General features: G+C 41.4%; 1 protein-coding gene across 3 annotated transcripts in view; it reads left to right on the top strand.

Moving 5' to 3' along the window:
* espn (espin) overlaps positions 1 to 23,034 on the top strand; it is a 168,568-nt gene that overhangs the window by 112,967 nt on the left and 32,567 nt on the right. For 2 of the 3 annotated variants that reach the window (XM_059655668.1, XM_048561674.2), the window contains exon 10: positions 5,203 to 5,229. The exons of the other annotated variant lie outside the window; for it this stretch is intronic. In XM_059655668.1, coding sequence (XP_059511651.1) covers positions 5,203 to 5,229 — 27 coding nt within the window. The remainder of the gene's footprint in view (positions 1 to 5,202; positions 5,230 to 23,034) is intronic. 3 annotated transcript variants of the gene reach the window in all.

Below are 23,034 nucleotides of genomic sequence, written 5' to 3'. Positions count from 1 at the left end.
GGGTGATTGGGGAAGATTCATACTGGCAGGTGGCAACATTAGAATAGACGTGAGCTGCATGGCCAGTGGTTCCTCCCCTAACCGGGATGCCTCTTGCCTCACTCCTGCATGTTTGGCAGCTTGTCTCCCCACCCCTCACAAGTATTACATGTTCACCCGGTGGAAAATTGCCCCTTAAATCTTTTACCAGGATTTGGCCAAATTAAAGTGGTAACTAGGACCCAATTTCTGGTTGCTAGGGTTTCTGATGTTCTACCATGTGGGTTAAAGGTACTGGATTGTTCAGGTCAGGAGCCCAAACCCTGCACAGCTGAGCTGGCTAGCTCCATTGCAAACATAGGCATCTCCTGGTGCCCTAGAGCCTCCATGGAGTCTGCCAACTTTTAAAAGTCTTTCAGTTCAAGGAAATCTAAAATGAAGCTCAGCCATCCATTAGAGCATTGAAACAACTCACCCTAAGGTTAACTATTGCTTTCTTCACAGCTGTGTGTTTTCTGATCTATTTTATCCATTGTACTATGTTTATCTATGTAAGATAAAGAAGGTTCAAGTCCTTAGAGATTATATTTTAAAAGGCCTGGATGGCAGACACTGATACAGACTTGTAGTTTTTTTTGGAAAAGCAAATGGAAAATTATGAATTAATGACTTTAATTGCAAGCTTTTTTTAAAAGAAAAATTCTCTTGTAATTATCGGGTCGCTATAACACCTGAATGGGTGTGGACATGCCCTAGCTTAGCAGAGAGGATATGAAGGGCCATGGAAGTGGGGTTTTTTTTTGTACATTTTGTTCATGTAACTGGCCAGGACAGCATTTATTGCCCACTCCTAATTGTCCAGAGGGCAGTTAAGAGTTTACCATATTGCTACTGGTTGGGTTTCACAGGTAAGCCAGCCCAAGGTAAAGATGGCAGATTTCCTTCCTTAAAGGATATTAGTGAACCAGAGGTTTTTCTAACAATCAACAACAGACTCAGTTTCAGATTTTTTACAACTCAAATTCAACCATCTGCCATGGTGGAATTCAAACTCAAACCCCCAGAACATTACTGACATCTGTTGATTAATAGCCCAGTGATAGTACAGCAAGACCATTACTCTTCCCCTTAGACATGCAGTCTAAGTGGGACTAACCATAACATAGAAGGTATGAGGGTCTACAGCAGACGGATGGATTGATATGGGGTGTAAGGTTGGCTGTTTCCAGACTTTGTCCCAGGTACAACCCACACTCCATGCTCCCCTTCAAACCAAAAGCCAAACTGCGCCAGTTACTCTGAAAGAGGAAAGACCCCATGGTCACAAGGAGCAGGACAAATATGATACACAAAATACCGTGCAGCAACTGCGGGAAGCATAGGACAGACGGGCTGGAAACGCTTCACCAGAATACATGAACACCAACAGCACAGCCAACTCTCTCTCATTTCCGACATAAAAGGATATCAATTTAACTGGGACAAAATGACAGTGCTGGGACGGGTAGGGCAGGGGCCTGTGCGGCTGTTCCTGGAAGCCTGGTTTTCAACCACTGACGCTATTGGTGGTTATGTTGGGGCGAATCCCGTGTGCATATCGCTGCCGTGCGCAACCAGAAACGGGACAGCCCACCATGACAGACCGCACCATGTGGGTTCGGAGCGGGACGCAGCGGCAGTGCTTCAGCAGGAGCTGCGTGGTGCTGGTAATGTCATCTGGAGGGGGGAATGGACCAGGGACCTGGGTTCAATTCCCCCCTTGGGCAGCTATCCATGTGGCGTTTGCATGTTCTCCCTGTGTCTGCATGGGTGTCCTCTGGGTGTCTGCATGGGTGTCCTCTGGGTGCTCTGGTTTCCTCCAACAGTCCAAAGATGTGTAGGCTAGGTGGATTGGCCATGCTAAATTGCCTGTAATGTTGAGGGATGGGTCTTGGTGGGATGCCTGAAAGTGGGTGTGGACTTGTTGGGCTGAAGGGCCTGTTTCCACACTGTAGGGCTTCTATGATCTACTAGAAAATCTCACCTGAGAGCCACTGATTCAGGAGCTCAGAGTGGGTGTATTTCCAATTGCCACCTCAAAGATGAAAAACAGATGTAATTTCAAAATATCTTTAATTAATTGCCCCAATCTGAAAGACCAAGGTGATGATGCTATAAACTAGTTCCTGCTCTTGGATCTAACGCAAAAAGACATTGAATTCAATAATGAATTTTATGTCTACATCATAGACACGGCTTTGAATCAGTCATTTGCCCCAGTCTATGCAAACATTTATGAAAAATTGGGAACCGAGTTTACTTAACAATTGCCCCAGGCTTCCATGAGTTGCTGTGGACATTTGGACATACTGAACAGGATTACTATTGCAACAACAGCCAACCAAAGATCTGCAGCGCTGGGGTATCATTACGTTTTGGTGGGATTCTGACTTAGAGATGTTCAGTCATAATCCCACAGATGGTAGCTTCACACTATTGGCTCCTCAGCCAAGCACAAACACCAAATGTCTGAGCATGCAGTTCCTCTTCTACTGAAATATGACATATTTGGACTCACACGGAAGCAGAATTAGAAGAATTACTGATGTTCGGACACACAAGGCTGGTGTGGAAGTATTATATCTGCAGCTGAATAGTAGATTTTTTCTTCTGAAGAAGGGTACCGACCTGAAACATCAGCTTTCCAACTCCTCTGACGCTGTCTGGCCTGCTGGGTTCATCCAGCTGCACACTGTGTTATCTCTGACTCCAGCATCTGTAGTCCTTACTATCTTGGTGTCGCTAGACAGTTGTGAGAGTCCAGCAATGGACACTTAAAGAAAGGTAACTCAAGGAAATTTTGAGGGTGCATGTTAAACTTGGATCCCATGCCATGATGTTTTAAGTCAACATTGTCAGACTGCTAATAAATGATAGAATACTGTTTGAACTAGTTTGAATGTCAGAAAATTGGAATCATTAATCTGTACTTAATCTAATCTTGAAATGATAGTGGGATTGAGAATAGTTCTTACATTTATTTACTGAAATAAAAAGAGTGAATAGAGTTCAGGGTATTTGATTAGTTGCTTTGCAATATTTCTGAAAGATATGGTAAAGTTCAATTGAAATACAGTTTGTTTCATTCCTTTAATCCCTTTCTTTATTTCTGAAAAAATACCTTGAGCTGAAAAGAAAATCACCTGTAAAACAAATGAATAGCTAACTACAATAATAAAGTTGCAAAACAAATGCACAAGAAATCAAGTCAATGTTAGAGTCGTAGAGGTATACAGCATGGAAATGGACCCTTCAGCCCAACATGTTCATGTTGGAGCATTGAGCACCAGAGTTGGGACATCATGTTACAGCTGTACAAAACATTATTGAGGCCACATTCTCGTATCAGGAAGGGTATTTTGTCTGATCTCAGTTGTGCCTTTATGATCTAGCAGTGAACACAGGGGAATCATAATCCTGAGATTTTCCCAATTTTTAACCCAAGGTTGCTGAAACTAATTATGCTGTCACTGCTGACTCAGCAATGGGTGAATTAACAGACCGCAAGGCTCTATTTGAAGTGTAGAATGGAAGCCACTCTGGACTGAAATATTTCCCTTAACTGGAATTTGTAAGCCTGATCATTGCTGTTTGTGGCAGTTTGAGACGCTCAAACTGGCTGCCTCATTCCCTTCACCTCAGAATCATTTAATAGGCCATAATGCGGCGTGGAACACCTGAAGGTTATGAAAGGGAATTTCTTAAGGCTATTTAGATTCATATTTTTTCTTTAAATACAAAGGCCAGTTCATTGTGGGTGTAATAGGTCCAAGTGCAACTTCAACTCCTGTCAATTGTAGAACCAAAAGAGCTGCAGATGCTGTAAATCAGGAACAAAAACAAAGTTGCTGGAAAAGCTCAGCAGGTCTGGCAGCATCCGCGGAGGAGAAAAAACAGTTAACATTTTGGGCCCGGTTCTGAGGAAGGGTTACCGGACCCGAAACGTTAACGCTTTTTTTTTTTCTCCTCCACAGATGCTGCCAGATCTGTTGAGCTTTTGTTCCTGTCAATTATAGGTTTGCATCGAGAGCTCGCTGAGCTATTAATGGGTAATTCACAATGCTTCACCAAGCTATAAAATCCTATTCTGTCAGAAGTGAAGAACTGCACCTGTCAGAAAAATCTGTACTGTGATTTTAAAAAAAAGGAAAATGCTGGACACCTGTAATAAACAGAAAATGCAGGACATGCACAGCAGGTGTATCTGCATGTGAAAGGCAAAGAAGGGGTTAATATTGCAGGTGTGTTCTCTTGAAAAGGCTGAATGAAACATTCGCTTGCATTTTCTGCTGTATTAAAGGCATCTCATTGTGCACAATTAATTTGAACTGTATAACAAAAGTATTTTAAAATTCATTCTTAAGTTTTGGACAATGCTAGGAAGGCCAAAATTAGTTGTCCATCCTCAGTTGCCCACAGAAGGTGTGTTACAGCAGTCTTTCTTCCAAAATCATGCAAATCTATTTTGAAATGACTGGGTGATGTGTCAGACAAATCAAAGAGCTCTTAAGAGATACCCATGTCGGTGTTTGGTCTGGAATCACACAATGTGTTCACGTTCAGTCCAGTCAGCCTGTGATTTTCTCGACCATCAAGAAGAATGAGAAGAAAATACATGTTGCCCAGAGCAGAACTGGTACATTGCAGCCACTGACATTATCTCTGGAACTACAGCTTGTCACTTGTTAAATCGATATCAGTTAACGGAGTGGAAACATTGAGTGATGCATTTCCATGACAACAGTGGCGAATTGTCAGAACAGGTTAGGATAAGGTGGAATTGCAAAGTTACATGAAGGTTGTTTTCCTGTTAAATAGTTTGAAGCCTAAAAAGCTATTTAATTAACAGCATTCCCTTTGCTTCAAAATTTCCAGAATTATTTTGATAATTGTTCAACTTGTTGTGTTGTGTTTTACTGTCTTTGATCTTTCTAACAGTTTTTTTTCTCTTTCTGCTGTCTCTTTCGTTTCTCTCTGTTGTTGTTCCATCCCTCCTGCCCGATCTCCCTATACTGTACTGACAAACAATGCTCCCCTGCGTCATTATTGCTTGGATCACGGTATCTCATACCTCCTTGTCACGTGACTTCCTATTGCATAACATTTCTGTCAATGGTCGGTGCGCACGGGACTGGCAATTCCCTTGCCATGCCTACTTCTCTCTCAATGTATCTCTCCATCCAGGAGGCAAAGGATTGAGACTAATTAAGGGTAAGTAACTTGATCGTAGTTGTGCCCACAGCCTAGTTAGTCCGTGGTAAGACAGTGAAAACTGGGTGAGATCACATCACCTGAATACCAGGAGACGCCAAACTAAAGCATACTATTCCGTTCTGTTGAGCCAAAGGTGGGTGGGTATCAATTCAGACTTTCTACTTTTTATTCTAGTCTTCTCAGGTTTTCACTGTATTGTTCCAGCTGTCTCACTAAGTAGCCTCAATGCAAGTGCTGTATATGAGGCCTTTCGTTTGCAGATTAGTTTTTAGCTTATACTGCGATCAGGTGTTTAAGAAGTGCTTTAATCACAGTTACATGTCGTGATGTGTTTACTGTTAATACAGCATAATCTTCACTTTTAAGTGCGTGTGAGCACTGTTTTCAACACAAATTCTGTTTTTAGAGTTAGTCTCATTTTTGTTCCAAGTCTAAATTTAAAATCGGATAATTTCAAGGTAAAATGTTAAACAATCTGCTCATGTATGGCAGCATTATGAATCGGTCATAAAGACTTCTTCGGCTGAGCATTCCATAATTATGTGTTTAAAATATAAACCTTCGGATTCCAGTAAGTGTTTTAGGATGTAATTACTGAGCAGTCATCAATTCAAAATTGTTTATAAGACAGTGAGGGAGAGTTTAGGAAAAATATATTTCCGTTGACAGTCATTGGAGCTTGGAATATTTCGCAAGAAGATGTCGTTGAGTAATAGACTGTTATAATAGTCGACATTATAATATTATGGACTGTTTTTATCTGTTATATTGATTAATATGTTATTATTAAACATCATAATAGCAATTGCATCTCTTAACAAGCGAAATGATTGAATAATTGGAGTACAGGGCAACAGGGAGTGTGTTAGGCTGTACAGTGAATTTTGGAGTGCACTAGCAAAGATATAGAATGGGCTAAAGGCATCAATTCAATACTGTAAGCTTCAATAGTTTATGATACTAACTTCAGTGCAAAGACATCACTTTCCTGGGAAATTCATTATCCATGTTATTGTTTTGGCCCCATCTAGTTCTCACCCTGGATGGACAGTTTATATCAATGTAGTATATCTTGTCCATTAGAATCAGTACAGTGTGGAAACAGGCCCTTTGGCCCAACAAGTTCACACCGACCCTTGGAACATCCCACCCAGACCCAACCCCTATAACCCACCTAATCTACATATCCATGAACACCTCGGGCAATTTAGCATGGCCAATCCACCTAGCCTGCATGTTGTTGGACTGTGGGAGGAAACCCACGCAGATACGGGGACAATGTGCAAACTCCACGCAGACAGTCACCCGAGGGTGGAATTGAACCCGGGTCACTGGCACTGTGAGGCTGCAGTGCTAACCACTGAGCCACCGTGCCGTTATTGTCCAACAATGGAATAAGTATTCCTCTAGTTACTGTGGCACTGCAAAAGTATAAATTATAATTTCTGCAGTTGCTGTATGAAAGACTTGAAGTAAGTTTCCCAACATTCAACATGTTTGCTATGTGACAGGCAAATAATTCACTGAAACTTTGCAGCTATTTAATCTCCCAACTTCTCTGCTCAAACACTCACTCCTAGATGTGACTTCAGCACTGCATTGGGATAAATGTGCACGTTGTGAAATTGTGTAGGTCAAACTGGTGGAAGGCAATTTAGGCTCAGCCAAAGCGGTATTCATTTTGTAATCTTGATTGTTTAGGTTGTAGAGTGTCAAACAGATTCAGTTTAGGCCTAAACTCAGCACATCAGATTTCTTCAAAGGTTGAACAAAGACATGCTGGGTCTTAGAATAACTGGGGTTTCTGCACACTCAGAACAAGATCACATTCCAGTTCTGACATTTAAGTTGCTGCTACTAGTCCTTAAAATTCTTGACCTCATGCTGGTGTTTTCTGTCTAACCTCCTCACCTCATAACCATTCCTCCTTTAAATCAATCCTTAAATCCTACAGTTTCGAGCAGGTTTTTGGTTGCCTCTCCCCATACCTCCTTTAAGTGGTTCAGTAAGGAGTGTTGTGAAGTTTCTTGGGACAGTTTATGATGTTAAAGGTGCTGTAGAAATGTAAGTTGTTGTTGCTGTCGACTTGCAGTGACTCTGTGAGATAATTGGTAAACAGAGACTGCTTTCACTCCTCCTCTTTCTCAGTGGCACGCAGTCCCTCATCAACATCATCTGAAAGTACAGCGTCAGTTTTCACATGGATGCTGACTGCACCCAACTCTTCTGCACCACCACCTCTACTCTACTGCTGCTGAACTTAACAGATGTTCATCCAACATCCATTAATAGATATTAAATATTGGGTCAACTGAAACTACTGTCTTTTGTCCTTATACCTAACTGTTTTGTACTGAATGACTCTGCCCCTCTCACAGGATACAGTCTGAATAAACCAGCCTTGTTGTCGCCTTCGATCCAGAGATGAGCCTCACTTCATTTTCATGCCATTACCAAGCCCCCCTCTATAATGTCACCCAATTTCACCCTAATCTTGGCTCATCTGCTGCTGTAGCTCCCTTCCATGCCTTTGTTTTCTCTAGAATTGACTATTTTAGCACACTCCTGGCTGGTCTCACACATTCTACCCATCATTTAGGTTATTCAAAGCACTGCTGCCCATGACATAATTTGCAGCAAATCTTATTCCCCAAGCAACCTTGTCCTGACTGACTTCCACTGGCTTCCAGTGAAGCAGCATCTTGACTTTTAAAATTCTCAGCATTGTTTTTAAATCCCTCCCCTATCTCTGTAATTGTCCCCAGCTGCATGAAGTTCCAAGATATCTATGTTATTCTAATTCTGGCCTCTTGTGGCTTTCCAATTATAACTGTATCACCATGTTGTGCCTTTCATTGTCTCAGCCTTAAGTTCTGGAATTCTCTCCCTACACCTCTCTGCCTTTTGCTCACTTTCCTCCCTTAAGCTACTTTTTAAAACTTAGCTCTTCAAGAAAACTTTTAGACAACTGATCTGAATCTCCCTGTGTTCAGTTTCTAATGTTGCTGCTGCCCCTGTGTGATGCTTACTTTAGAGGTGCTATATAAATATAAATTGTTGTCCAGAAGCCATTTTTATTTTCCCACTGAAAACTTTGCACTCGATCTTCCGTGTTTTCTTTCATTTAATCACAGGGCAGGGGCATCATTGGTTAGGCCATCATTTATTGCTCAAATGGCAGATAAGAGTCAACAAAATTACCAGGGTCATATTACCGTTGGTCAAGAGCCACATGTAGGCAAGAACAACAAATTTCCTGCCTTAAAGGACATTAGTAAAGCAGATGGGGGTTAGCTTTTTATTTCCAATTTTTTCTAAAAACATTAGCACTCAGATCATTGGCCAATAAAGGTACAGTGGCTCAGTGGTTAACACTGCTGCCTCACAGCGCCAGAGACCCGGGTTTGATTCCACCTTCGGGTGGCTGTCTCTGTGGAGTTTGCACGTTCTCCCTGTGTCTGAGTGGGTTTCCTCCGGATGCTCCGGTTTCCTCCCACAGTCCAAAGATGTGCAGGTTACATGGATTGGCCATGCTAAATTGCCCATAGTATTCAGGGATGTGTAAGATTAGGTGAGTTATAGGGAGATGGGTCTGGGTGGGATGCTCTGAGGCTCAGTGTGGACTTGCTGGGCTGAAGGGCCTGCTTCCTCACCGTAGGGATTCTACGATCTAATTTCGCCATCTGTTTTGGTGGGATTCAAACCCACATCTGCAGAGCATTAACTTGGAGTTCCAGATTACTCGCACGTGACATTACCAATACACCACTGCCTCCTGGTGTTTCTGTGCCTCTGTTTTGTGTTTCCATTGTAAGTGTGGGCTCTCTCTTCCATTCTCTCACACTTTCCTTTAGATTAGTAATGATTCAGCCATGCCAGGTTAGATAATTCATAAATTTCACCACTTGGGGATGAGTGGTGGCATAGTGATAACACACTGGACTAGTAATCCAGAGATGTCAACTAATGTTCTGAGATAAAAGTTCCAGACTATTAAAAATAGGCGTTCATTGCAGCTGGTGAAATTTGAATTCAATAAATAAAATCTGAAATCAAACCATAAAACAGTTGTTGACTGTTGTGAACACAAATTTGTTGGCTGATGTGAAGGAAATCTGCCTTCTTTACCTGACCTGGTCTGTGTGTGACTTGAGATCTATGGTTATATGGTTGACTCTGAAATGGTTGAGCAAACCCCACTCATTTCAAGAAGAATTGGGGTTGGCCAAAACATACAATGGCCTAATGGCATTATTGCTGGACAGTTAATCCTGAGACTTGGGTAATGTTCTGGGGACCCAGGTTCAAATCCACTGTAACATTTAAATCAGTTGAATTTGAATTCAATTAACAAAGATCTGGGATTAAAACCAATGACACCATTGATGAAAAGCAGTTCCATCTTTGGTTTCACTAATGTCCTTCAGCAAAGGGTGCTGCCATCCTTACTTGGTCTGGTCGACATGTAACTCTGGACCCACAGCAATGTGGTTGACTTGTAACTGCCCTGTGGGATTGGCATTAAATTTTGTTCTCGGCAGTGACACCCGCATGCTATGAATAAATAAAAATAGTTATTGGCCTTGCCAGCAATGTCTGCTTCCTGGAAAAGAATAAAAAAAAGGAGATCTAGTCCAATGCTGTCATCTGGCAAATTGCCAAATAATGAGGGTTTTATAAAGTTTTTAAATAAGCTTGTATGTACAGCTCCTTTTCAGAATAATAATTTGAGTGATGTACCCATTCCTTTGGACTTGGGATTTCACAGCCAGCGCTGTTGAGAGTTTTGTAGCACAACTTCACGGTAAAACCCTCCATCATGGTCCCAGCCAAAAGATTTAAGGCCAAGAAGAAGAAACATCCAAACCTTTGAAACCTCTGCCCTGTTTGAACTTCAGTACCCCAAAGGGTTGTGAGTGCTTCATTTTTAAGAGCATTAGGACAGAAATCAATCGATTTGAGGGCATAAAGGAAATCAAGGTGTATGGGGATAAATTGAGAAAGTTGAGTTGAGATAAAGGATCGATCTTGATTTTATTGAGTGGTGGAGCAGACTCCACAAATTGCTTGGCTTACTCCTGACCCTATTTCTTTTGCTGTTACAATACTCACCACATTATATGTTGTTTGTATTTTATATATGTTTTGTAATGTTAGCAATAGCGTGGTTTGCAGCCCCCCTCACCCACTGGGTTGTGGGTTCAGCATTATTTTTTGTAGGAAATAAAATATAGTTTATAAGGTATTACTGATTTTTTTTGGCTTAATGTATTTAAGGGCATGTGTGAGGTACAGAATGGGATGGCTCGTAGATTTAGAAGAGTTTTTACACTGCAGGATCAGTCAGATAGATGGGTGATTGTCATGGAGAAGTAAGAAGGCAGTTCAGAAGTGTCTGGTGGTTATTCCTCTCTCAAATAGATATTCAGTTTTTGAAATTGTAGTCCCTTCGAGGAAAGCAGAAGGACCAGTCAGTTATTGGACATTTGGAATGATTCTTAACGTTAAGCAGCATTTGACAAGACTTAATAGAATTATTATTATTGGGAACTGTCCTGTTAGGGGCATAGACAGGAGATTCTGTGATAGGGATCATAAATTAAGGATGGTTTGTTGCTTTCCTGGTGCTAGGATTAATGACGCCTCTAAACATTTCAAGCATATTGTTAAAGGTGAGGTTGAGAAGCCAGAAATTGCAGGTAGGAATAAGATTTTTAGGGAAAAGATTAAAGCAGTCCAGAGTGAATTTAAGAGGTTAGGTAAAAGATTAAAAAAATAGAACCTTGAAAGTAGTAATTTCTGGTTTACTCCCAGTGCCAAACTCAAACAAGGGAAGGAACAAAAGGTTAAAGGAGATAAATCAGTGACTGAAGAGCTGGTGTATTGTTCAAGGATTCAGGTTTTTGGACAATTGGAATGTCCTCTGGAATAGAAAAGGCCTCAAAACAGATGGGTCTAACCTGGAAAGGGACCAACATCTTGGCAGGGAGATTTGCTCATTCCATTAAGGGAGACTTTATTTTGATAGAGAGGGGGAGTGGAGGATTTCTAAGTAGCAGTGTAAACAGAAGGATTGATCGCAAACGTTTTGAATGTGAGGAGATCATATCAATTAGAAAAGAAAGACGAAAGAGAGTCGGCGTATGTAGTAATTCTGAAGATCTAAATTGCATTTATTTCAATGCAAGAAGACTTACAGGTAAGGCTGATGAATTCAGGGCATTTATTGGGATGTCATGGCTCTTACAGAGAGATGGACAAGACTGGCAGCTCAATATTCTGTGTTTTAGATGCTATAAGAAGGATAGAAAAGGAGGCAAGTGGAAGGGTATCAGGGTAGTATTTCTGATTAATGAGTATGTTATTGCTGTAACTAGGGAAGATATTTCTGAAAATATGGATAGAAATTACAAATAAGAAAGATCACTTTGATGGGATTGCACTGTAGGCCCCCCAATATAAAAAGGGAAATTGAGAAACAAATATGTAGGGAGATCTCAGATATATATATATATAAGCATAATAAGGTTGTAATATAAGGAATTTTAATTTTCCAAACATTGACTGGGGATACCACAGCGCTAAAGGTTTGGATGGTGAAGAATTTGTTAATTGTGTTCAAGAATATTTTCTTTATCATTATGTGGGTGCTCCTACTAGAGAAGGAGCAAAACTAGACCCTATGAGCAATAAGGCAGGACAGGTGACTGAAATAAAAGTGGGGTAGCACTTTGGGTTTAGCAATCATAATTCTAATAGTTTCAAAATGGTTATGGAAGAGGATAAGCCTTCCATAAAAGGTAAAGTTCTTAATTGGAGTAAGGCAAATTTTAATGATAAGAGACAAGAACTTTCAAAAGTTGATTGGAATTGACTGTTCGCAGGTAAAGTGATGTCTGACAAATGGGAGGTTTTCAAGAGAGTGATGACGAAGGTTCAGAGGCATTTTGTTCCCATTAGAGTGAAGGATAAGGCTGGGAAGATTAAGGAACAATGGCTGAATAAAGATATTGAGGTCCTAGTCAAGAATAAAAGAGAATTTTATTGGTTCAACTTGGTTCAATTGAATCTCTTAATCAATATAAAGAGTGCATTTTTGAGAGAGAAATCAGGAAGGCAAAGAGGGGATATGAGATAACATTGTCAGATAAAGTTAAGGATAATCTGAAGAGATTCTACAAGTACATTAAGGGCAAGAGGGTAACTAGAGAGAAGGTAGGGCCTCTTGAGGATCAAGGAAGTTGTCTTCGTGTTGAACCCCAGGAGACGAGAGAGATACTAAATGAATATTTCACATCAGTTTTTACTGTGCAGAAAGAAATGGAGTCTAGAAAATGCAGGAAAATAAACTTTAATGTTTTAAAAACAATTCACATCACAGAAGAGGAATTTTAGGGGGTCTTAAATAATCTCTGGGACCTGATCTAATGTATCCCAGAACATTGTGGAAAGTAAGGGAGGAAATTATGAGACTCCTTGCAGAAATATTTGCACCATCTATACCTATTGGTGAGGTGCCTGATGAGTAGAGGATGGCTAATATTGTACTTTTGTTTAAAGAAAGGTTGTAAGGAGGAACCAGGGAATTATAGACCTGTGAGTCTGACTTCGGTTGTGGGTAAATTGTTGAAAGTGATTATGAAAGCTTGGATCGTTGGATACTTAGAGAGGCGAAAAAATGATTAGGGATAGTGAGCATGGTTTTTAGTGAGGAAAATTGTCTCACAAACTTCATTGAGTTTTTAAGAAAGTTACCAAGAAGATTGATGATTGTAGAGCTGTTAACATTGTTTATTTAGATTTTAGTAAAGCCTTTGACAAGGTTCCACATGGTAGACTAATTAGTAAAGTTAGCGCACATGGGATTCAGAGTGAGCTTTCCAATTGGATACATAATTGACTGAACTGCAGGAGGCAGAGAGCAATGTTGGAGGGCTGTTTTTTGGACTGGAGTCCTGTGACCAGTAATGTTCCACAGGGTTCGGTTCTGAATCCTGTTTTGTTTGTCATTGCAGCACATTGGCTTAGTGGTTAGCACTGTTGCCTCACAGCACCAGGGACTCAGGCTCAATTCCAGCTTTGGTGACTGTCTATATTGAGTTTGCATATCCCAGCACCCACCACACCACCCCCCCACCCCCCCCCCCCCCCACCCCCCAACCAACACACGCACACAGACACACAGCTGTGATTGTATGGGTTTCTTCGAGGTGCTCTGATTTCCTCCCACTGTCCAAAGATGTGCAGGCTAGATGGATTGGCCATGCCGAATTGCCCATAGTGTCTAGGATGGGAAATGTAGAGATGATGTAGTGGGTGGGTATGGGTGGTTCGCTGTGTGGACTTGATGTGCTGAATGGTCTACTTCCGCAATGCAGGGATTGTATGAAATGATTTGGATGAGAATATCAAAAGCATGATTGATAAGTTTGCAGACGACACCAAAATTGGTGGCATTGTAGACAGTGAAAAAGGTTTTCTAAGATTATAGAGCGATCTTCATCAAATGGGTCAATGGACTGAAAAGTGCAAATGGAGTTCAATCTGGATAAACGTCTATGTGCATTTCGGTACGACTAACAAGAGTAGGGCTTATGTAATTCATGGGAGAGCCTTGGGCCGTGTTGTAGAACAGAGTGACCTAAGGGTGCAGGTACATAATTCTTTGAAGTTTGATTCACATTTGAGTTGGGTGGTTAAAAAGGCGTTTGGCATGCTTGCATTCATTGCTCAGCCCTTTGAGTATAGGAGTTGCAAAGTCATGTTGAAGTTGTACAGGACATTAGTAAGGCCTCTTCTGGGAGACTGTGTCCAGTTCTGGTCGCCCAGTTATAGCAACAATATTATCAAGGAGAGGGTGCAGAAGAGATTTAGCAGAATGTTGCTGGGTATGGAATGTTTGAGCTACAGAGAAAGGCTGGATAGACTGAGACATTTTTCACAAGAGTGTAGGAATTTGAGAGGCAATTTGATAGAAGCTTATAAAATAATGAGGGGTATGGATAGAACTAATGGTAGTTTGTCTTTTCCCTAGGATGGGGGATTTGAAGACTAGAAGCACATTTTTAAGGTGAGAGGAGACAGATTTAAAATAGACAGGAGAGGCAATTGTTTTACACAGACTTCCTGAGGAAGTGGTGGATGTGAGTACACGGTCTGGGTGGGATGCTCTAAGGTGTGGCATGAACTTGTTGGGCCGAAGAGCCTGTTTCCACACTATAGGGATCCTATGATCTGTGATCCTAAAACACCGTTTTGAAGATATTCAGGGAGTACTGCCCAAGGTATTGGCTGATATTCATTCTTTGATCAACATCACAAGTAAAGCAGAATTGCCTGGCCATTATGACATTGTGGGAGCTTGCTGCATGTAAATTGATTGTTGCGTTTCTATATTACAACAATATTACATTGTCTGGTCATCTACCCTCCCTTCCATAACCCCCTTAATTCCCTTTACTGACTTCTTGTTGAGCATGAGAGCTTCATGTATACTCACCTTCCTTCAATAACTTAGATTAGTGGCCGTTACTTTTCTGTGCACTTCAAATATTTTTAATTTTAATAATTTTTAATTTGGATGGCACGGTGGCTCAGTGGTTAGCACTGCTGCCTCACAACTTCGTGTACCTGGATTCGATTCCACCCTCAGGCAGCTGTCTGCGTGGATTTCCTCTGGGTACGCTGGTTTCCTCCCACCGTACAAAGATGTGCGGGTTATGTGGATTGGCCATGCTAAATTGCCTGTAGTGTCCAGGGATGTATTGTCGAAGTGGATTAGCCATGAGAAAGATAGGGTTCCAGGAATAGAGTCGAGGGTTGGGTGTGGACGGGATGCTGTCTGGATTGTCAGTGTGGATTCAGTGGGCCAAATGGCCTGCTTTCACACGGTCAGGATTGTACGAAATAATGAGTGCTGGCAGATTAAATAATTGAAAAGTAATGCAGCTGAGCTTAATTTTGTCCTCATCTGAATTCCATTTACTTTATATCTAACAGGGCTCAACTCATACTAAATGGAAGGAGTGTTTTACTTCTTTTCAAAAAAATACTCACTTTCCTAACCAGTGATAGAGTCACTAGATCACTGTGTTCAGAGAAATGTTTTGGCTTTCAGTTGGTTATGCCCAGTTATAAGATTCTCATACCTATTTTCAAATGCTTCTGTGGCCTTGCCAGTTCCCTTTCTCTTTAATTTCCTCCAGCCTTCTTCTGAGATATCTGTACTCCTCTAATTTTGGCCTATTCTGCACCCCTAGATTGCATCATTATACCATGTACCTTAAAACTCCACCCCACTTGTTTTAAAACTCTCCTTAAAACCTGTCCCTTTGACCCAACTGTTTGACTCTTGTCTCCTTCTGTGATTTAGTTTAAAACAAAGATACATTTAAGATACTTCACCAGTTTCAAAATCTCCCCTTCCCCTACTGCATCCCTAAACCAGCCCAGTTCATCCCCTCCCCCCACTGCACCACACAACCAGCCCAGCTCTTCCCCCCCACCCACTGCATCCCAAAACCAGTCCAACCTGTCTCTGCCTCCCTAACCGGTTCTTCCTCTCACCCATCCCTTCCTCCCACCCCAAGCCGCACCCCCAGCTACCTACTAACCTCATCCCACCTCCTTGACCTGTCCGTCTTCCCTGGACTGACCTATCCCCTCCCTACCTCCCCACCTACACTCTCTCCACCTATCTTCTTTACTGTCCATCTTCGGTCCGCCTCCCCCTCTCTCCCTATTTATTCCAGTTCCCTCCCCCCATCCCCCTCTCTGATGAAGGGTCTAGGCCCGAAACGTCAGCTTTTGTGCTCCTGGGATGCTGCTTGGCCTGCTGTGTTCATCCAGCCTCACATTTTATTATCTTGGAATCTCCAGCATCTGCAGTTCCCATTATCTCTGATACATTTAAAGTGCTTTGGGTTGTGCGATTCTATTTTGTTAAAGATGCGATATAAATGCAAATTGTTGTTGAATAGTTGAAAATTGGCTGTTGAACGAGGATAGGACTGTCATCAACTCTGATGCTCGCTATTGTCAAATGACTTGCAAAAACAGACTCCCCAGGCTTGTACAATGGTTGCTCGGAAAACCTACAGAGGGCTTCGTGGTATATCCTCATGAGAGTTAATTATTTTGTCAGGCTGTAAAGGGGGAAATTGGAAGGAAAAGAAACAAAAAAAACTTTTGCAATATTTATTGCATTGAGCAATTTTCAATGCTAATAGGCTATACTTTGTAACTATGACATTTGTCCTTAACTCACCACCTCCTGAAGACAGGCAAAACTGCATTTCCAGATCTGTCAATAAATATTTTATTTGTATTCATTGAATGTTGTTTTTGTAGATTGTGCCTCTTGTTATTTGTGATTATCAATAGCTCAGAGCTACCTTGAATGGTTGGACATCTGTTGCAGAAGCTTCTGAAATAATGCTGAGGTAGATGCTGTTGTCTTCAATGATTGGACCAGTTAATAATAAATGAGGTCTGATCTGTATGACTAATATAACTTCTTGTGAGATTACAGTGGGTGCCAGGTTGCTTTGAATGTCCCATTTGAGAGTGGTTAAAGTATTAATTATTCAGTTGCGTACGAACAGCGGGCTGTTAAAAGTGAAGGAGTTAAACCTACAATGGAATATCCTAACAGCTTTCTACTGTACCCAGTGGCCTTTTTCTACTGAAGCAGGGGGTTTGGCGGTTAATGTAGGTAAAAATGAAAGAAAAAAAGTTGCATTTTTACTGCCTCTTCTACCCCTCAGGATGGGAGATTTCAAGACGAAGGGCATACTTTTTAAGGTGAGATACGAGAGATTTTATAAAAAGATATGGGAGGCAATTTTTTTACATGGAGGGTGGTTCACATGTGGAATGAACTTCTGGAGGAAGTTGTGGATGTGGGCACAGTTACAACATTTAAAAGGCACTTGGACAAATACATGAATGGAGGGATATGGGCCAAGAGCAGGCAGGTGGGACTAGTTTAGCTTGGGATTATATTTGGCATGGACTGGTTGGATCGAAGGTTCTGATTCCATGCTGTATGACTTCAAGATTTTATAGCAAATTTGCACACAGTAAGATTCATAAACAACTAACATTGAACTAAATGACCTGATGATTGAACTAAATGACCTGATGGTCTTTTCTTCAGAGTTTTTATGCCTAGATGTAGATGGAGCCCCAGTATTGTGCGAGCAACAGAATCTCCAATAGTGCCGCACTTGAACTCATGGCCTTTTGATTCGTGAATGAGATTGCTTCCACTTGGCCAAGAGTGCTACCGTGTTGTCCATTGACCTCTGCAAGCTACTGAATGCTGTTTGATCAAGACAAGGAGCAGCCTTGTGAAAACAAGGTGTCGCGCTGGATGAACACAGCAGGCCAGGCAGTATCAGAGGAGCAGGAAAGTTGATGTTTCAGGTCTGGACCCTTCTTCAGAAATGACCCTGCTGAAGAAGGGTCCAGACCCGAAACATCAACTTTTCTGCTGCTCTGATGCTGCCTGGTCTGCTGTGTTCATCCAGCTCCACACCTTGTTATCTCGGATTCTCCAGCATTGGCAGTCCCTGCTACCTCCTAGAACAGTCCTGCGGCTTGTCCACATTGAAGTATAGTGCAATGCGATATGTTTGTTTTTAGGTTTACCTTTCTTAAACTGTCATCTCATTTCTGCTGAAGCTGCTGATTCTGTTAGGATGGGGCCGCACCAAGCTTGTGGATGGGTTCACACCCATCACTAGTGACAAAAGACCAATGCCCTTTAATGCAGCATTTGCCATCCTCATAGCTGCATGAAACAATGAGAATTGATGGTTTACCATATAGATCAATGTTTCATTAATTAGTAAGCAACAGAGCCAGAATAGTCACAAGGAAAAACTCCATTGGTGGATACCTTTTGAAACCATAGGCTGAAAGGCACATTTTTCTTTCAAGCATTTCTTTACATCTGTGTGGTATCTGTTTTCTTTACACCAATCTGAGATGTCACTAGAAACATAGAAAATAGGAGCAGGAGTAGGGCATTCTGCCCTTCAAGCCTGCTTCACCATTCATATGATCATGGTTGATCATCCAACCCATTACCTGTTCTCATTTTCTCCCCATACTATTTGATCGCTTCAGCCCCAAGAACTATATCATCTCTTTTTGAAAACATTAAGTTGTTTGGTCTCAATTGCTTTTTGTGGCAGAGAATTCCACAGGCTCACCACTTGCTGAGTGAAGAAATTTCTCTAGTTCTTAGTCCTAAATGGCCCACCTTATACCCTTGAACTATGACCCTTGGATCAGGACTCCCTGGTCATTAGGAACATCCTTCCTGCATTTCCAATGTCTAGTTCTATTAGACTAACACCATGATCATGGTATGTACATAATGATCCACAGAGTGCTATCCAGCTAAAAAAGCTGATTTACGGAGGAAGGGGGTGGGAAAGAATGATTAAATCCTAGCTTGTTTATTATAAAGCAATGCTAAAAGCATAAGGACCCTGAATCCAGATGGGCAAAACTGTAAACAATGACAGAAAAGTTACCTTTGTTTTCCTTATGAAATATCCTGTTTGCTTACACACCAGTTTGCACAGCAGCTTCGTGTTTCTCCAGGCTGTCAGCTCCAGGCTCTTCCAGTTAGTACTGACTGTCAATAGATTGGATATAAAACTTCACCTAATAACTTCTCCTAATTCACTGATGGTTCGCATATCAGTCATTGTGGAAGAAGCTTAGTTCCCCTGACACCTGCTTTACATTCTGAAGTACATATAATGGAGTCAGTCTGGAAAATTATCACTTTGGCCACATGGCAGATTGGTACTAAAAAAGCTAAAATCACATGGGATTCCATGTGGGCAGACTAAATCAATACAAAACTGGCTTGGCCACGGAAGACAGAGGGTAGCGGTGGAAGGGTGTTTTTCAGAATGGAAACTGATAACTAGTGGTGTTCTACAGGGAGCAGCCTTAGATCCTCTGTTGTTTGTAGTGTATAAAAAATGATCTGGAGGAAAATGTGGGCATCTGACTAGTAAGTTTGCAGATGACATGAAGATTGGTGGAATTGCTGATAGTGCCAACAACTGTGAAAGGATTCAACAGGATATAGATAGATTGGCAACTTGGCTACAGAAATGGCAAATAGAGCTTCATCCAGACAAATGTGAGGTGATGTATTCTGGAGGATCAAATTTAGGTGTGAATAAAATGTAAATGGCAGAATGCTTAGAAACATTAAGATGCAGATGGACCTGGGCGTGCAGTTCCATAGTTCCCTAAAAGTGACAACACAGGTGGCCAAAGAGACTCAGATGGCATATGACATGCTTGCCTTCATCGGCCGGGGCATGGATTACAAGAGTTGGCAAAACTTGTTGCAACTATATAAAACCCTTGTTCAGCTGCATTTGTAGTATTGTGTGTAGTTTTGGTCACCACACTACCAGAGGATATGGAAGCTTTGGAGAGAGTGCAGGGAAAGTTCACCAGGGTGTTTTCCAGTCTCAAGGGAATGAGGAAAGGTAAAAAACAGTAGGATTGTTTTCACGGAAAGACGGCAGCTGAGGGGAGACCTTATGGAGGTCTACAAAATCATGAGAGCCGTAGATGGGATAGATAGTCAAAGGCTTTTTCCCAGGGTTGAAGTTTCAGTTGCAAGATGGCACAGGCTCAAGGTGAGAGAGAGCAGATGTTAAAGGGAGATAGTAAGAACTGCTGATGCTAAAGTCTGAGATAACACATTGTGGAGCTGGAGGAACGCAGCAGGCCAGACAGCATCAGAGGAACTGGAAAGCTGACGAGACTTCAGAAATCAGAAAAATGTGTGAGAATAGTTTTTCACACAGAATGGTTGGAGCCTGGAATGTACTGCCAGAAGAAGTGGCATATTGGCAATGTTTAAGAGGCATCTGAATGGTTACATGAATAGGGAGGGAATAGAGGGATATGAACCAAATAAGGGTAGAATGTTTGTTTTTTAGTTTAGCCAGAGCAAAATGATCGGCGCAGGCTTGGAGAGCTGAAGGGCCTGTTCCTGTGCCGTATTTCTCGCTCGTTCTTTCGTTTGATATAAACTTGACAGTTGAAAACACAATCCCACAGCAAGATATTTGATATATATTAGAGATAATGGGAACTGCAGATGCTGGAGATTCCAAGATAATAAAATGTGAGGCTGGATGAACACAGCAGGCCAAGCAGCATCTCAGGAGCACAAAAGCTTTTGTGCTCCTGAGATGCTGCTTGGCCTGCTGTGTTCATCCAGCCTCACATTTTATTATTTGATATATATTAACTGTTTTACACCAACAACAGCCATTTGCATCACCTCAGCAAGAAACAATTTTCACCATAGTTTCCATATGATACAGGGCTCTGTATCAGCTGATGTGATATCATTAATGTCTAGAGACAGGATATTTAAAATATTCTTCAAACTATTTCTCAACTTCTGTCATGTTGCTCAGATGAAAAGTCTCCTTGTCTCAAACCTGACTTTCTCCCCAAGAGCAATCTATCTGGAAGGAATTCATTGTTTAAGTTTTCTTCTCTTTGCCACAAGATTTTGTTTAATCTTTTTGTTCATAAGCTTTCATTAAATTGGACTGAGGTTTTGAAACAAGGCCATTGCTGGGGTATGCTATTTTGCTTGCATTTTGTTCTTTAAATTAACATTTTTCAGCTACTAAAAAATTCAGTGGGTTGAATGGCATTGTGGGAAATTTAGAATAAGTGCACTAAAATGCTTGTATGAATTTTTTTAGCACTGTATAGTTTAAATAGATTAGCACCTTCATTATCGAAGTGAGGTTGCATATAGATACAGTGAATGAAGTAGAATTTTGACTTAATGGTTCTATAATGCTGTATACTTGATGCTGAGTCCAGTGTTAACTGACGAAACTATTGAACCTGCTTGGCATTGTGTCTACTCATGACGTGATGCTGATTAACATAAAACTCTTAAGGATTGAACCAGTTTCCACCAGGATTTATAATATTAAGTCCCTGGATGTAAAGCTGCCAAAACGCTGTGACTCTTCCCAGCAGCTCCTTAGAAAGCAGAACTCATGGATACCACGATTTAAATAAACTCACATGAATTTTCCTTCTTTCTTGCCTTTCTAGTCTCCTATTGTTTCTCTGGTTCCAAGAAAAATCAAACTAAAACAAAAGAATTTATTTTCACTGGAGAAAAGAGAACTTTGGGAAAATCTGATAGTGATGTTCTAAATAATGAATGATAAAATTGAAATAAGCATGATATTTAGCTCGAACTAACAGGCACAAGTATAAAATTCACAAAGTTACTGATTCAGTAGCATCATTAACACACAGGGTACTCAACTCGGAGAACAAACGCCAGAAGAAAGTAGAAATAAAGCCAGAAGTTGCTGGAAAAGCTCAGCAGGTCTGGCAGCATCTGTGAAATGAAATCAGAGTTAACATCACAGCGTCCTTAGTTCTTTTGGTTTTTATCTAGAAGAAAGTATTTCATTCAGAATCCGTTGACATTTTTCAAGGAGATGGGCCTTGCTTGCTGTTAGGGAAGGAATTCAGGATTCCAGAAACAGTAATATTTTTCAAGAAAGAGTTACATGTAATTCTAAAGGTGAAAATGGTCAAAGATTATGGGGAGAACTGTGAGCAGGGGACTGAATTAGTTGATCAGCCATGATCATATTGAATGGTGGAACGGGCTTGAAGGGCCGAATGGCCTACTCCTGCTTTTTTTATGTTTCTGTGCTACTTGATATTTTAATGTCTGTTAATTTTACACTAAAATACTTTTCACAGAAGACATTGGGGATGTTATTATATGGTTGACTTAAAGAATATAAAAGGGTTTTTTTAAAGCCTTTGATGGGGACATTCAGGAGTTGGACACAAAAGTCACTTCCCAGTTCCATCCATCCCCTGGCCATTTTCCCAGTGGTATAGAGGGAAGGGTAATGATAGGGCAACCCATCTGCAAGCACCAGTTTTGAATATTCGATTGGAATATTCAGTCCAGCACCAGGTCCCTGGCGTCAGCTTTAGAGAGTATGCTGGGAGATCAGCCCTCCAGGCAAGTTTAGAGCCCGCACCCCCAACAATAGCGGGCCAGTGGCTGAATACTGCTTTTCAATTTAAACGTTAAAGCAACGTAGAAATATGAAGGGTCTAGGCCCAAAACGTCAGCTTTTGTGCTCCTGAGATGCTGCTTGGCCTGCTGTGTTCATCCAGCTCGACAGTTTGTTATCATAGAAATGATTGTTTCCATCTTGGGGTAATCTCCCTTTGATTTACTTGAAGCTTACTTTGAGATCTATGAAGTCCAGAAAGATTTCAGCAAGGTGATTGTAGAAAGGATGCTTCCTTTTTAGGTATGTCCAAAACTAGCGGACACCATTTCAAAATCTGGGGACAGCTTTTTGGGTCAGAAGTGAAGTGAACTTGATTTGTTTGTGTGACTTCTGAAACCTCAGAAAGTAATGGAGATGGTCATTAAATATTTTTAAGGTGGAGTTAGGTAGTTTCTTAGATAATAAAATGTGAGGCTGGATGAACACAGCAGGCCCAGCAGCATCTCAGGAGCACAAAAGCTGACGTTTCGGGCCTAGACACTTCTTCAGAGAGGGGGATGGGGTGAGGGTTCTGGAATAAATAGGGAGAGAGGGGGAGGCGGACTGAAGATGGAGAGAAAAGAAGATAGGTGGAGAGGACAGTATAGGTGGGGAGGTAGGGAGGGGATAGGTCAGTCCAGGGAAGACGGACAGGTCAAGGAACCTCCGTAACCTGTTCTTCCTCTCACCCATC

The sequence above is a fragment of the Stegostoma tigrinum genome, chromosome 28 (genome assembly GCF_030684315.1).
Source record: "Stegostoma tigrinum isolate sSteTig4 chromosome 28, sSteTig4.hap1, whole genome shotgun sequence".
Taxonomy (NCBI): domain Eukaryota; kingdom Metazoa; phylum Chordata; class Chondrichthyes; order Orectolobiformes; family Stegostomatidae; genus Stegostoma; species Stegostoma tigrinum.
This window is presented reverse-complemented; position numbering and strand designations above follow the sequence as displayed.